Source organism: Mobula birostris, chromosome 7, assembly GCF_030028105.1.
Source record: "Mobula birostris isolate sMobBir1 chromosome 7, sMobBir1.hap1, whole genome shotgun sequence".
NCBI lineage: Eukaryota > Metazoa > Chordata > Chondrichthyes > Myliobatiformes > Myliobatidae > Mobula > Mobula birostris.
Window position 1 is genome coordinate 179,902,156 of NC_092376.1, and position 13,928 is coordinate 179,916,083.

At 42.0% G+C, this 13,928-nt stretch overlaps 1 protein-coding gene across 1 annotated transcript in view; it reads left to right on the forward strand.

Moving 5' to 3' along the window:
- The first annotated feature begins 1,055 nt into the window (after positions 1-1,055).
- LOC140201019 (protocadherin Fat 4-like) overlaps positions 1,056-13,928 on the forward strand; it is a 54,861-nt gene continuing 41,988 nt past the window's right edge. Inside the window, exons 1-3 of the mRNA XM_072264654.1 lie at positions 1,056-1,280; positions 6,585-6,669; positions 7,862-10,248. Of these exons, the coding sequence (XP_072120755.1) occupies positions 1,056-1,280; positions 6,585-6,669; positions 7,862-10,248 (2,697 nt within the window). The remainder of the gene's footprint in view (positions 1,281-6,584; positions 6,670-7,861; positions 10,249-13,928) is intronic.

A 13,928-nucleotide genomic window follows, 5' to 3' on the forward strand; every position in this document is an offset into this window, starting at 1 on the left:
CTTAGAAAAATAAAGGGCTATGTGTAACCCAAGGTAATTTTTAAAATAAGAATATGTTCGGCACGGCATCGTGGGCCGAAAGGCCTGTATTGTGCTGTAGGTTTTCTATGTTTCTATCGAGGGTTGCCTTCTCACCGTTTCCCATGCGATGCTCAGTCCCGTAACTGTTAGCCAGAGTTAGCTAATGAGCCAAGCCGCGGTGGGAGGTTTACATATTTATTATGATTTTTATTGTTATCACGTTATTTATATTTTGTGTGTTTTGTTTTCTTCCTGCTGAATTGGATACGCAGTAACAGTTATTTCCGTCTCCTTTGTACTTGCGTACAGAAACTGACATTAAACTATCTTGAATCTTCAATATTAATATGAACTACCACATAAATCAGGATCGTAGATATGAATGGCTATTTGAAAGGCTCCATAAACTGCTAACACTTACAATGTAGTGTAAGTGTCGTTGCTACATTTTCCCTGTTGTGGAATGATATTGGGAAGGGACAGGGAGAAGGGAGAGGGGAGGGTGAGGGAAGCACCAGAAAAATATTCTGTATTAGTCAGTAGACCAATTATTTTGAATCAAATGGCCTTGCCTGGTGTCTCAGAGCCGGGCGTGTCTTGTTACTGCGCCACCTTCCATTCCTGTCACTCTTCTCTGCCACCCGCTCCCGCGACGCTCCACACTCGCCATTCCCAACATCCTTTGCTCCCGCCAGCTTTACAAACTTACGCTCTGCTCCACAACAAGGTAGAGCAGTCTTTGTACATGAGGTGACTCTAACCGAAAGTGATAAGGTCGTGGTGGTGCGGGGTGTGGTGCTGTGGATCAGCGGGTGGAGGTGTTAATCAGCCTAACTGCTTGGGGAAAGTAACAGTTTTTACGACTGGTGTTTCTGGCATGGTTGCTCCGTTGCCTCTTCTCTGATGGGAATGAGAATGAGTTTTGCATCCGGTTGAAGAGGACATTCCCCGTTATATGACAATGCTTCTACTTTTCCAGAATCGGCTCGAAATCTCGGAGACTGGGGAACAGGGGATGCGATTCCTTCTCGAGAATGCGTACAAGCCGTTTACATCTCCATCGCCTTCTTCCGAAGGATTATTTTGTTTCTGGAACTACGATTGAACACTGGGAAGGGAAGCTCCTGGTATTGCTGCTGCGACGTCACTTGCATGGAGAAAACATAACAGCACAAAGAGCACCACTGATAGCCAAAGATGACCTAAAGCCTGCAATGTGCGGTGCACATTATAATCAGATTACAATCGTAGTGAAGGATGTAAGCGACCGCGCCTTATTTCCCTCCGCTGATTTTTATAAAGTACAGTATATCTATTGGGATTCACACACACAGGAACCTTGAACATCATCTTCAATGCCATTGATTTGGATGGTGATTGCGATGGGTGGTAACATTCTGTATTCCTCCGGTGTACATAATTCGCCGAAAGCACGGGAATTTTTTTGTTGTGGATACAGAAACTGCCGAAATCTGAGTCAAGAGGTATTTAGGTTACGAGGAGAGCAAGGACTTTGATTTTAACATGCAGGCGGCGGATTATGGTTCAGGAGCAATTGTGGGGTATTCGTGGAAATTGTTGGCGTGCACGGTAATGTACCTGAGGTGCTGTTGGAGCCTTTGTCAGTGACTGTTCCCGATACCATTCAGAGTGGTACTTTTATTGATTCGTTCGGTACGGCACGGAGGATAAAGACTCGGAAGAAAACAGACATGGACAGGTGCAGTGTTACCTACTAAAGCAAACGCCCTTTGTACTCGAGTTAATAACAATTATAGACTTGTTATTACGTAGACTCTGGATCGCGAAAATTCCTCCTATTAGGAAATCATTCTTCATGTACGGAATCATGCTACCATGCACTCGTACTCAGGAAACGCTTTCGAGTACCGGTTCCAAATATAAATCAGAAAACGCTGGAACTTACGCAATCTCTATACATGGTCGAAGTTGTACAGAATAATCTTTCTGATGCCTCTATATTCCATCTAAGGCATTTGATCTATTTAATATCCGCTCTCAAAACTTACGGTATGGATCATGTTCGATGCTGCAGTCGACGAAGGCACAATGCATGCACTCCAAGATACATATTTCGTCCAGAACAAAGAATATTGTTCTGAATGAGTGTATCGATAAGAAATTTTAAAAAAAGATAAAATCTGAAAAGCGCACTTCTGCTGTTTGCTGGAGGCAGAGACATGTTGCAGTATCTTACAGTGGAACTCTTAAGTTTCTGCGGTGTTTATTTTAAGTTAATATGCTATGAAATTTCTCTGTATATATTTTTGTTAATTATAATTTTCAAGAGGTTTTAATATTATGACTAAAAATATACAGAATATAATAAAAATGCATTTTAGAAAGACATTGCAGACGGTTTTGATATAACATTAGAAAGCGTAAGCAATTTCCCGATGTGTATTGTAATCTTGTTAGTTGTGGCATGCTCTGTGGCACTTTGGTATCTGCGACAAGCCTGTGGTTTTCAACTATCTTGATTTATGATGAGTGCGCAAACATAGCTACGAAGGACGTTATTGGCTCTGCCGCGTTAGTTTTGTCGGTTATGCGTGTTCTCTGCGTGGAGGTAACGTACGCGTTTGTTATTAGTTAAGGAAACAGTTCTTCTCCTTACTCTGGGAAGTACTTATCCCTCAATGTTTTTTTTTAAATCTATCAATCTATTATCAAATTGTCAGTCGGTGCCGATTGTGAACAATTGTGCTCCCTCTTTCCATAAATGGCAATGAAATATCTAAATATCTCTGGAGACACCACATTTGGAGTATTGTGTTCAGTTCTGGTCGCCTCATTAAAGGAAGGATGTGGAAGCTATGGAGAGGGTGCAGAGGAGTTTTACTAGGATGTTGCCTGGATTGGAAAACAATTCTTATGAGGCAAGGTTAGCAGAGCTGGGACTTTTCTCTTTGGAGCGTAGAAGGATGAGAGGGGACTTGATAGAGGTCTACAAGATTATGAGAGGCATAGATAGGGTGGATAGCCAGTACCTGTTTCCCAGGGCACGAATAGCAAACACCAGCGGGCATATGTACAAAGTTAAGGGAGGGAAGTTCAGGGGAGACATCAGCGGTAAGCTTTTTTACAGAGAGGTTCGTGGAATGACTTGCCAGGAATTGTGGTGGAAGCTAAAACATTAGGGTTATTTAAGAGCCTCTTGGACAGGCACATGGATGAAAGAAAAATAGAGGTTTATGGGGTAGTGTAGGTTTGGTACATTTTTTTAAGGAATATATGGGTCGGCAAACATCGAGGGCCGAATGGCCTGTACTGTGCTGTCGTATTCTAGTGTCTAGTGTCTAGTGTCTAAAGTACAACACTCATGAAATATCTTTCGAGTTAACTTATAAGCCGAAAAGACACCGCAAAATATCAGCCTTTGTTTCCAGGACAATGGTATTTTGACTATTCCCTTGTGTCTATGCGTAGCCCCCTGGTAAGCCTTAGGCTCGTTCAGCTTGCTTTCGTCTAGTGGGAGCAGCCTTCGGCCCCGCCAAACTGGGTAATCAGTTTGTAACCCACCCCACCAAATAACAGACAGTACACCATATGCGATTAGATGATTACACTTTATAAATCCTACCGGAACTATGTAATTCATAGAGATACAATATAAAAGGGAAAGTAAAAGGCGCCAAACTTATCAGAGTTCAACCACTTCGTGCAGAACCGTTGGAGCTCAATTAACGGAGTCTTCTTTCCACCATTCGATCTCCTCCGACCTCCTCTACCCGCCGCCTGGGACCAGCCACGGTGATCGACCAGACGCTCCCGTTCTCGTATCCTCTCCTCGCAGAAGACCCTGGTCCTCGGACTCCCGCTCGGGGTCCGTTCCGTCGCCCAACTTACAGCATTGCTTCTCCTCTCTCTGTCCCCATCACGCCTTTTGCCCCAAAGCCCGCGAAAACAATAGCTTACAGACACACAAAAAAGAATAACATCTATCCCAATTGGTTAACAAATGAATACAGTTCTCTCTATCAGTAATTATAACCCAAACAAGCTGCTATAGAGAAGCACTTTCTCCGCACTTAAATTAAGAAAGAAGCTATTTTATTCTAACATAACAAAGAAACCATTTGTATTAGCCTTAGCAGTAACATAAAAGAAGAAACCCCTTACATACGCTTTTACATATTTATTATAATCGAAAGAGCCTTGTGCGTAAAGTAAATGTTGAAAAGCGGAGATTGGGCATATTTAATTATATTTCAGGCACGTTTTTGTTTCCGAAGTTCTATTCTCTTCAATTGACAACATGTCTTTTAGTTTCAAGGAATCTCAAGATCAACTTGTTGCATTTTAGTTATCGCAGCCTGGATAACGCTAGTAATCCGCATTCTTAAATTGATTTCCTCCAATGTGCTGATTCTTGTAATCACCTTGGCCTTGAAAGCACCCTCGGCAAATATCTTTTGGATGTACTGGGATTTTGACAGTGATTATAGTAAGATTTTTCTCAAGACGGAACAATCTGTGTGGTGGAAACTTGGATACTACCGTCCCTTCCAGCTTCAGTTTCCATGATCCGTTCAGGGTACATATGCGGACATTTGGTTTGAAGCAGCTCGGGTGACGTTGATGCAATGCATTCTGAGGGGAAAATGAATAATTTAGATCCCTGATGTCGTGCGTAAAACGAGGAAAGCTATGACTTAGATAATGTCATAGTTCTTGAATGATGTTGAAGTTGCATATCCAAGTGAGTGTAAATTATCCCATTACAATACCATGTCATCCCATTGCTGATAGGGGAAATGTTATACAGAATCGAAAAGTGAGACCATCGCCGTAAAAGCCCACATTTTAACCAACTGGTGTACTGTTTTATTTCATCCAGCAGGTTCTGAAGTTCTTTATCGGTAGTAAAATCTAGCTAATTAATTAACTAACTAACTACTTTGATGATACAGGGCGGAGTAGGCTCTTTCGGCCCGACGAGTCATGCACCGCAGTAACAGCCGACAACCCCAATTTAACCCGAACCGAATCATAGGACAATTTTCAATGATCAATTAATCTACCCGACTGGTCTTTGGACTGTGTGAGGAAAGCCGAACTCCAGGGAAAACCCCTGATTTCAAGGGAGAGGACGTATAGACTTCTTACAGACGGCGATGGAATTGAACTCCGAATTCCGGCGCCCCGAGCTGGAATAACGTCATGTTAACCGCTGTGTTAATGGGTGAGACTTCAGTAATGCAATTCAAGCTAGATTTTATATAGTCCTATGCTGTTGGTGATGGTACATACCTATTCTTGAGTTGCATTTGTCGCTGCCTAAGAGAAAGTAGGTTGTCATGGAATTTGTTCCTTGTGTCACTAATATCTTTAGAGCAACGTTTTGAACCGGCTAATACGGTGTGTTCATGATCAAATATTCACAGTCCTAACCTTATTATGATAGGGTAATGAAATAACTGAAGATGGCGTCACTTTCCTGGCGTAGTGTCCTATTGATTTTGAAGTGAATTACGGAAAGCAAAATTACTGTGCTTTTCTAATTCATTAAAAAAATCTGTGACTGTTTATGGGTGTTTCAACGAATTTATCAATTCGAAGATTGTTCCTTAGACATTATACTTGATTTATTTCTAGTTGCTTTTAAATTTAATTGCTTTCATAAATATTTGAAAGCTATTAAGTGGCCGTGGCAACTATGATACTGACAAAGCTAAAAGAAAAGCTTTATTGACAATTAAAGTTTCGATGGCGTTTCGAGACTGCTGAAGTCTGAAGTGTTTAAACCTATCCAGAAACTCTTTCGGTATATACATCCACAAAATACAGGGCTGGAGAGCCTACTACTCGCAGGTAAGCGTGCTCATTTATAGACTCATCAGCTATTGATTCAAAAATAATTGGATAACACACTCATTCTTGTCCCAGACAAAGCAGCTTCACCTTATGGGAGCAAAATGGAAAAAGAATACACATTCTGAATATCCTCTGCGTAATTCTCCTATCTGTACGTAAGTAACCACCGAACTTACTGCAAAACATGCGAGGACTACTCACATATTTTCACGATATGCTTAACATCTCTGTGGTAAAACAAAATTGCCAAACAATGTAACTGTAAAACTGCCACGCTAGTGTGACTTGGAGAGGAAGGAAAAGGAGTACATTTTGGTCGTAAGTTCTCAAAACTAGGTTAAAAAGCCGAGAAGCACAATTTCCGGAAGCAGAGATCTGGATGGCCTCGGGTGAATTGCAGAGTCCGAATGAGTAAATGAGCAGGTCGCTAATTAAACCACATTAAAAGCAACACGTTTCACACTACACTATCGATTATTTCACGAGGTACATTTCTTCTACATTACTTTCTGAACATTTCAGAACGTTCTTTCATTTTATAGCCTATTATATAGCTATATATAACTCATTTTACATATATGTATTTCCTATTTGAAACTTACAAATTATTCCCCGTTCCCTTAATCTCTTTAGCCACTTAGTCCACATTTGTCAATGTTTAGAATTGTACAATACTATCTTGAGGTTCAGAGTATCTCTAAATTATCCGTGTCACTCTGTATCAGAAAGAGCACAGGAAGCACACCTCCGTAAAATCGTCTCAGATGGAAAATTATTGCAGCTACATTCTCACACTGACACTGACCAAATGTAAGATGTCCGCACAACCCTTCTTCACATTGTCCCTTCAGCTTAATAATCACCAAATCAGTTCCACAGTTCTACAGTTTTACAATGACTACAGTTCTTCCATTTATCATGTTCTCTCTCCGCGGCTGTTTTCAAAGCTTTTAATAGTTGATATATATTGTAATCTGAAGTTGTATGGTCACAGTTCAAACTTTAGCATCAAAGAAAACAGCCGTTAGACTTCAGAGCAGACATTTAGGATTGACGTCATGAGTGGACAAAACCATATTTACGAATGTGTTCTTTCTGACACAAACGTAGCATTGCCTTTCCGGACTTTATGCTTAGTGGACTGAGTGTTTCCATAATTTTCTGGCTTTATTTCAGATTTAGAAAGACTGCAGTTATTATACGTCACTAGATTATTCGTTTGATGATAGCTCGTCCAAATAATATACTACCTTAATTTTCACTGTCTCAATAAAATCGAGTGACAATTTATTCTTGAATACATAAAAATAGCCATCTTTCTTGTTTGACATATCAAAATAATATTACTGGAAAATCAAGAATCAATCATCGTAGGCACATGCATAATAGATTTACATTCTTGAGCACCATGCATTCGCATATTCCACTCCTACCCCCTCCCCAATATGTTCTTCATACTTATTCTTTAAAATATTAATCTAACTATAGTTGCGCATCGACAGAACACGAGGTAGACAGGAAAAAATGATCAATGTTAAAAGAAATTTCCATTGTGCAACAATAAATACTGCCCGCGCATGTCTTGCTTTAAGGAAGGGGCATATTTCTGATGGTGGAATATCAATAAGTTTCTCCACCAACCAGAAGCTGAGATGTGCTCAGTGATCCGGACAACCCCCTTCATGACTCAGCCGTCATCACGTAGAACTAGGTATTGTGAAAGCTGAAGCACCAGCAGCTTCGTGACATTATTGCAAGAATACTGGAGCAATTGCAGTCAGACTGCGGGTACCCTAATGAAGTAAGTCGAACGATTCGAAAAATACCCTTGTATTTTATGTATCGCCTTTGTTCAGTTTAGCAATAAATGGCTAAAAGGACAATGAAGTATACAATCAGGGCCTGAAACCATTGGAATGACTACTACTGGAAATGAGATATAAAATATATTGGTTGCTGAAATGCCAATTGATGCTTTGTGTGTTCAACCTGTGGGATATAGTGTCTGGTCAGATTCGCTATTCAGTCCCCGAAGAATTGCAACCGGGAGCCTTTGTTGGGAATATCGCGGCCGATTTAGATTTAGATTTGAAGCAGCTCTCGGCTCGTAGATTGCGGGTTGCGCCCAGTCCAAGGAAGCTCTATTTTGACGTGAAGTTGGAGAATGGGGTTTTATTTGTGAAGGAAATTATCGATAGGGAGCAGCTTTGTGGGTCGAAGCTCGATTGTCGCTTATCGTTGGATATTGTGCTTGAAAAACCCTTGAGCCTGTACCAGGTGGAAGTGGAAGTTCTCGATGTAAATGACAATGCTCCTTGTTTCCAAAAAAGCCAGTTCAGTCTTAACATCTCTGAGTCTGCCGCACCGGGAACGCGATTTCCTCTTGAACCGGCACTGGATCCTGATATTGGTAATAACGCTTTGCAAAGCTACCAGCTACAGCGTAATGATTATTTCACTCTGGACATACAAATGCGCAGTGGAAAAGGCAAGTGGCCAGTGTTGTTGTTACAGAAACCCTTGGACAGAGAAATAACATCAAAATATATTTTAACCTTAACAGCCAAGGACGGTGGCTTGCCTCCGCGATCAGGAACGGTTCAGATTGTAGTAACAGTGAGGGACGCGAACGACAACGCGCCTGTGTTTTCTCAGTCGGTTTACAGGGTTAGTATGCTAGAAAATGCACCAAAGGGTACACTGATAATGACATTAAACGCCACTGACCTGGATGAGGGTATCAATGGAGAGATAACATACTCTTTTAGTAGTCATATTTCTGCTGCAGCCCGTAAACTTTTTGATCTGAATTCCAAAACTGGTCAAATCAGACTCAAAGGGAAGCTGGACTATGAAGTCAGCAATATCCTGGAGATTAACATACAGGCAATTGATAAGGGTGCTGGCTCCTTAACCGAGTACTGTGACGTGATAGTGGCAGTCACCGACGTGAATGATAACGCACCGGAGGTGACATTACGGTCTTCCTCAAGCAAAGTTCCAGAGAACTCTCCCATTGGGACTATCGTAGCTCTCTTCAGTGCAGAAGACAAAGATTCGGGACGGAATGGTCAGGTACAATGTCACATTTCAAATCAGTTATCCTTTAAGCTGGATTCCTCCACTAAGAACTATTACAGAATTCTTACAGAGCATTTGCTGGATCGCGAAAGTACCCCGATGTATGATATTACTATTATATGCATGGACGCAGGGGACGCTCCTCTCACTTCAAAGAAAACAGTCCGGGTAGAGGTTACGGATATAAATGACAACGCTCCAAAGTTTTCACGGTCAATCTATACAGCAAATGTTATGGAAAACAACATTATTGGGGCTTCCATATTCTCGTTGACAGCCTTCGATGCAGATACTGGAAATAATTCCCTCTTGAAATTTTCTGTTGTGGAGTCTCAGGTTCAGAATTTCTCAATTGCCTCCTTTGTTTCAATTAATTCAGCGAGCGGTGTCATCTGCGCTCGGAGATCTTTTGACTATGAGCAGTTGAAAAGCTTCCAGATTCATGTTCAAGTGCGGGATTCTGGGGAGCCAGCGCTGAAAGATAATGCTTCTGTGAACGTTGTTATCCTTGATCAGAATGATAATGCTCCAGTGATTACACATCCTTTACCCGAATACGGGCCAACAGCAATAGAAACAATATCCAGGTTGGCAGAACCAGGATCATTGGTTGTTAAAGTGTCGGCCACTGATGACGACGCTGGTCAGAATGCTCGACTCTCTTACGATATTGTTCAGGCTACCCATCGTAACCTTTTCACTATTTCTGCGGAAACTGGTGAAGTTTGGACGATCCGCCGTATTTTGAACAGAGATGCCTCTAGTCAAAGACTGGTGGTTGTAGTAAAAGATAATGGAACTCCATCTCTCTCTGCCACAGTGACCATAATGTTGTCTGTCGTTGGGACTGATAGTGAAACGTTCTCCAGAGTCAGCAGTTCGTCGTCAGATCCGACATTTACTTCTGAACTGAGCCTTTCTTTGGTAATAGCTTTGGGAATAGTATCAAGCCTTTTCTTCATAATTTTAATCATCCTCGCCGTGAAAGTTCACAAAAACAGGAACGGTATAGTATACCAGCACCATTTCGTGGGTACTTGTTGCTTTGAATCAAGAAGTTCTTTGAATGGAATTCAGAAGGCCAGTAAAAGCCTTCAGATACAGCCGAACTATATTGAAGTGTTTGGGGGCGATCCTCTCTCCCAGAGATTCCGTTACGAGTCATGTTCGACATTACAGTCTATCAAAAGAGACTGCATTGTCCCCAATAGCTGTAGAACTTCTGCAGAAAATAATTTTGCGCTGAACGAGTCTATCGGGAAGGAAAATACAGAAATGGTGAATTCTGAAAAATACAGTATTTCAGAGGTGAGTGATTTTAAACAGAGAAGAAAATGATCACATGCTTTATTTTGAATCACGTGTTTTTTGTGAACAACCATGATACTAAGGTAGCCCGCAGAGTAGATAGATCTCGCGGTAAAAATGTATTTTCTACCCTAATTTTATTTCCAGACAACTTTTTAGTGAAGTTTTCTAGCACAGTCGCTGTGTAGCTATATTCTGCTGCGAACACACTGGGCAATGTTTCCGAAGTCTACGTGATTTTGTGTGTTATTTTGAAACTTTCACTACTGCACCGTTTTGGGTTTTTGTTTCCATTTACTAACCAGCCATATTCATCTTGTTCTACTTATATCCCTCCAAACTTGCTCAATATCCGATAGGCAATCTTTATTCTCATCTCCCGCCAGCTACCTGCTCCCGCACCACGACCCCTAAAATCAGACCTGTTCAAAAGTATACGAAGGGAAGAAAATTAAAGGAGCGCACCTCAAGGCCTTGCAAGCCTCTCCAATTATTTAATGAAATCGTTGCTAATCAATGCTGGCCACTTCGATGCTAGTCCCCTATCACCTTCAGTTCATCTCCACATTAAATATAATCTGACCTACCAGATACAGAGGCTGAAAATACCAGTGCTCCACTTGCCTTCTCGAAAAGAAATTCATATGCATCTGTTTGTAAATCACTTTTCTCTCATATTCTAGGTAAATTAAAGGTAGTGAGTAGTGGCTCCATACGTCACTACTACAGGGCGTGACGATCCTGCTTTACACGAGTCCCGGGCTCAGCTGGCTCCGGCTGACAATACCCGGTATGGGCCCCTATCCAGGGTTACGGATCCCACTGCCTTGTGGGTATCTTCGGGAGAAGAGATGGCTAAGGAGTAAACTCTACACAAATCCGGAGTGGAGCCCGGTGGTTGGATGACGTATCACGTCACCTCCCGACAGCTCCTGCAGCCAAGCTGATGCCAAATGGACTGCTTTGCATTCCTTTGGACCACATCGGAGAGGCCGAGAGGGGGATCTTGGTGTCTGGGCAGCCCAGGATCTCCATATTCAGCGCCCCGGTCTGCGCCCCGAGGGGCGCCTCCATTGTCTACTTACACAGACGAAGCCATGATGATGATGATGATGATAGCTAAACTTCTTGTTTTCCCACCTTAATTTAATTCCATAACAAATGAAAATATTATGCAAAGTACAGAAAATCTTGGAGGAACTTAGTAGGCCAGGCAGCATCTATAGAAGTGAATAAAGAGTCGACGTTTCAGGCCGAGACACTTCTTCAGGAGTAGAAACGAAAGGGAAGTCGGCAGAATATAAAGGTGGGTGAAGGAAAGAAGTAAATCTAGACAATTATAGCTGAAACCACGGGGGGAAGTGGACCACCGGAGCAAAGAAGGGAGGAGGGGACGTAGGGGGATCTGATAGGCAGGTGACAATGGGAATCGGAATTAAAACGTTCATATCCGGAAAGGTCAGCTTTTGGCGAAGGTGCTCCATTAAGCTGTCTGCCAATTTAAGGACGGCTTTCGCTACATCTGGAGCACGCTCCACAGTTTATCTTACCTGCTGAACGGCCTTCCCCCCCCCCCGCCCCCCCTAAACACACACACAAACACACGCACGCACAAACGCATACACATACACAGACACACACACACACACACACACACACACACACACACACACACACATACAGACATACATTGAGTTATATCTTACTGGTTTAATGCTATTGTAGAGGCAGTTGTACAAGACCCATGGGACGACTGGGAGAGTTCTGACCATGTGACCATTCGGGGAAATAACTTTTACTGAACATGGTGCTTGGATAAACCGTTTACTCTTATAAGTGTCTGTGGGGTCAAGTAGTAAATAAACCTTACGAAGTCCTTCTAGCAAAATTAGAGTAACAATGACGATTATGCATAGTCTTGAATGAGCATTTTAAAACGGATCACTTGTCATTTCATGCTGCTTTTGGGGGGAAACTATACACCTAAAAAAGTTGTCTCCATTACTTCCTAAACCGCCGCAGTGTTAGCTCTTCAAATATGATTCTTTAGTTGCATAAGTCACAGGGATGTCCTGATGGCAGTATCAATATATAATAGCGTCTTACTAGGAGTTTGCTCTAATGCGTAACTGTTGTCCGCGCAACCTGTGAATGTTCATGCTATAAACTCCTTGCGTGCATTTAGCTATCCAACTGTTGTTCTTTTACCTTCAGAGTAATTCAGTTATAGTCGGATGCCATGATTTAACACTGGGATATCAAGAAGTTTATTTAATTGGTATAGTGGTTCATATTATCACTTATAACGAGATACATAAAACAGCTGCCTCGCATTCCGTCCATCCAGGTCAATTCATTGCAACAATGAATTGAGGTAATACAAGGTAAAACTAAAACACTGTGCAGGATAAAGAATTTCAGTTACAAAGGAAGTGTTGTGCATGCAGACAAGGTGCAAGGTTATAACGAGCTAAGTTGTGAGGATAAGTGTCTATCTTATCGTACTACGGATCTAGTCGATAGTGGAATAACAGTGGGATAGAAGCTGTCCTTGAGCTTGCTAGTTCGTGCTCTCAGGCTGTTGTATCCTCTGTTCGGTGGGCGTGGACAAGTTGGAGAAGGAAGAATGTCCGTAGTGTGTGGGGTCATTGATTATGTTGGTTGCTTTAACGAGGCAACAAGGAGTCCGAGCTGTGTCCACAACTCCGCAGTTTCTTGTAGTCACGGGCAAAGTATTTATTGTATCACGCTGCGATGCTTCTCAGATTTAGATTCAGATTCAAGTTAACTTATTTATCACATGAACATTGAAACTTATAATGAAATGGGCGTTCGCGTTAACAGTCAACACAACCTAAGACTGTGCTAAGGAGAGTCCACAAGTGTCGCCACATATTCCGGCGCCAACAGAGCATGCGCACAATATTCAGCAGACTGATACAAGTAGCAACAACAACAGAAGAACACCATTAAAACAAAATCAAGCAAGACTGTTTTCCTCTTTCCTACCAACCCACACAGTCTCTTACACACAGATAATACTCCAAACACTGGACAGTTCATTTCTAGCTTCCAATAGACTTGCAGACTCGCGGAGCCAGAGTTTCGACCATCGGGCCCGCGACTTATGGACTTCGATCGACCTTCGAGCTTCGATTTTCTTTATCGACCCTAGAGCTCGCCGATGACAGAACCCCGAACTCCAGATCATTTACTCAGTATTGACGAGAGAAATCTGTGTTTCCAAGTCAGGGTAACGTGTCATGAATTTTGTTTTCCGCCAGTTCATTTTTGTTGTGAGAACAATAGCATGGTGTAAGTTTTAAGAATGCGTCTGAAGAGGCTTCTGTGCGGCATTGTGCTGCACTCTGTGGTGAACTAGATGAGCTTCTAACGATTTTATGATTTTCTAAGTAAGCAGCGAGCCTTGATTGAATTGTATTCAGTTTTATGAGCGTGGATGGATTTTCTCCTCACGTAAAATGGACAATGTCCTTGCGAAATATTATTTTCCCCCTTCATCATAGAGGGAAGGCCACAGAAAATCACGATAACCTACCAAAGCCCGACATCTGCTCTCCTTTCATAGCCAAAGTATTCGTCTTTTTGGTTAGACTGTGTCACGTCATGAATATGACTTTCATGTAAGAGGTTCCATTATATCTGATAAGTTCTGAGAC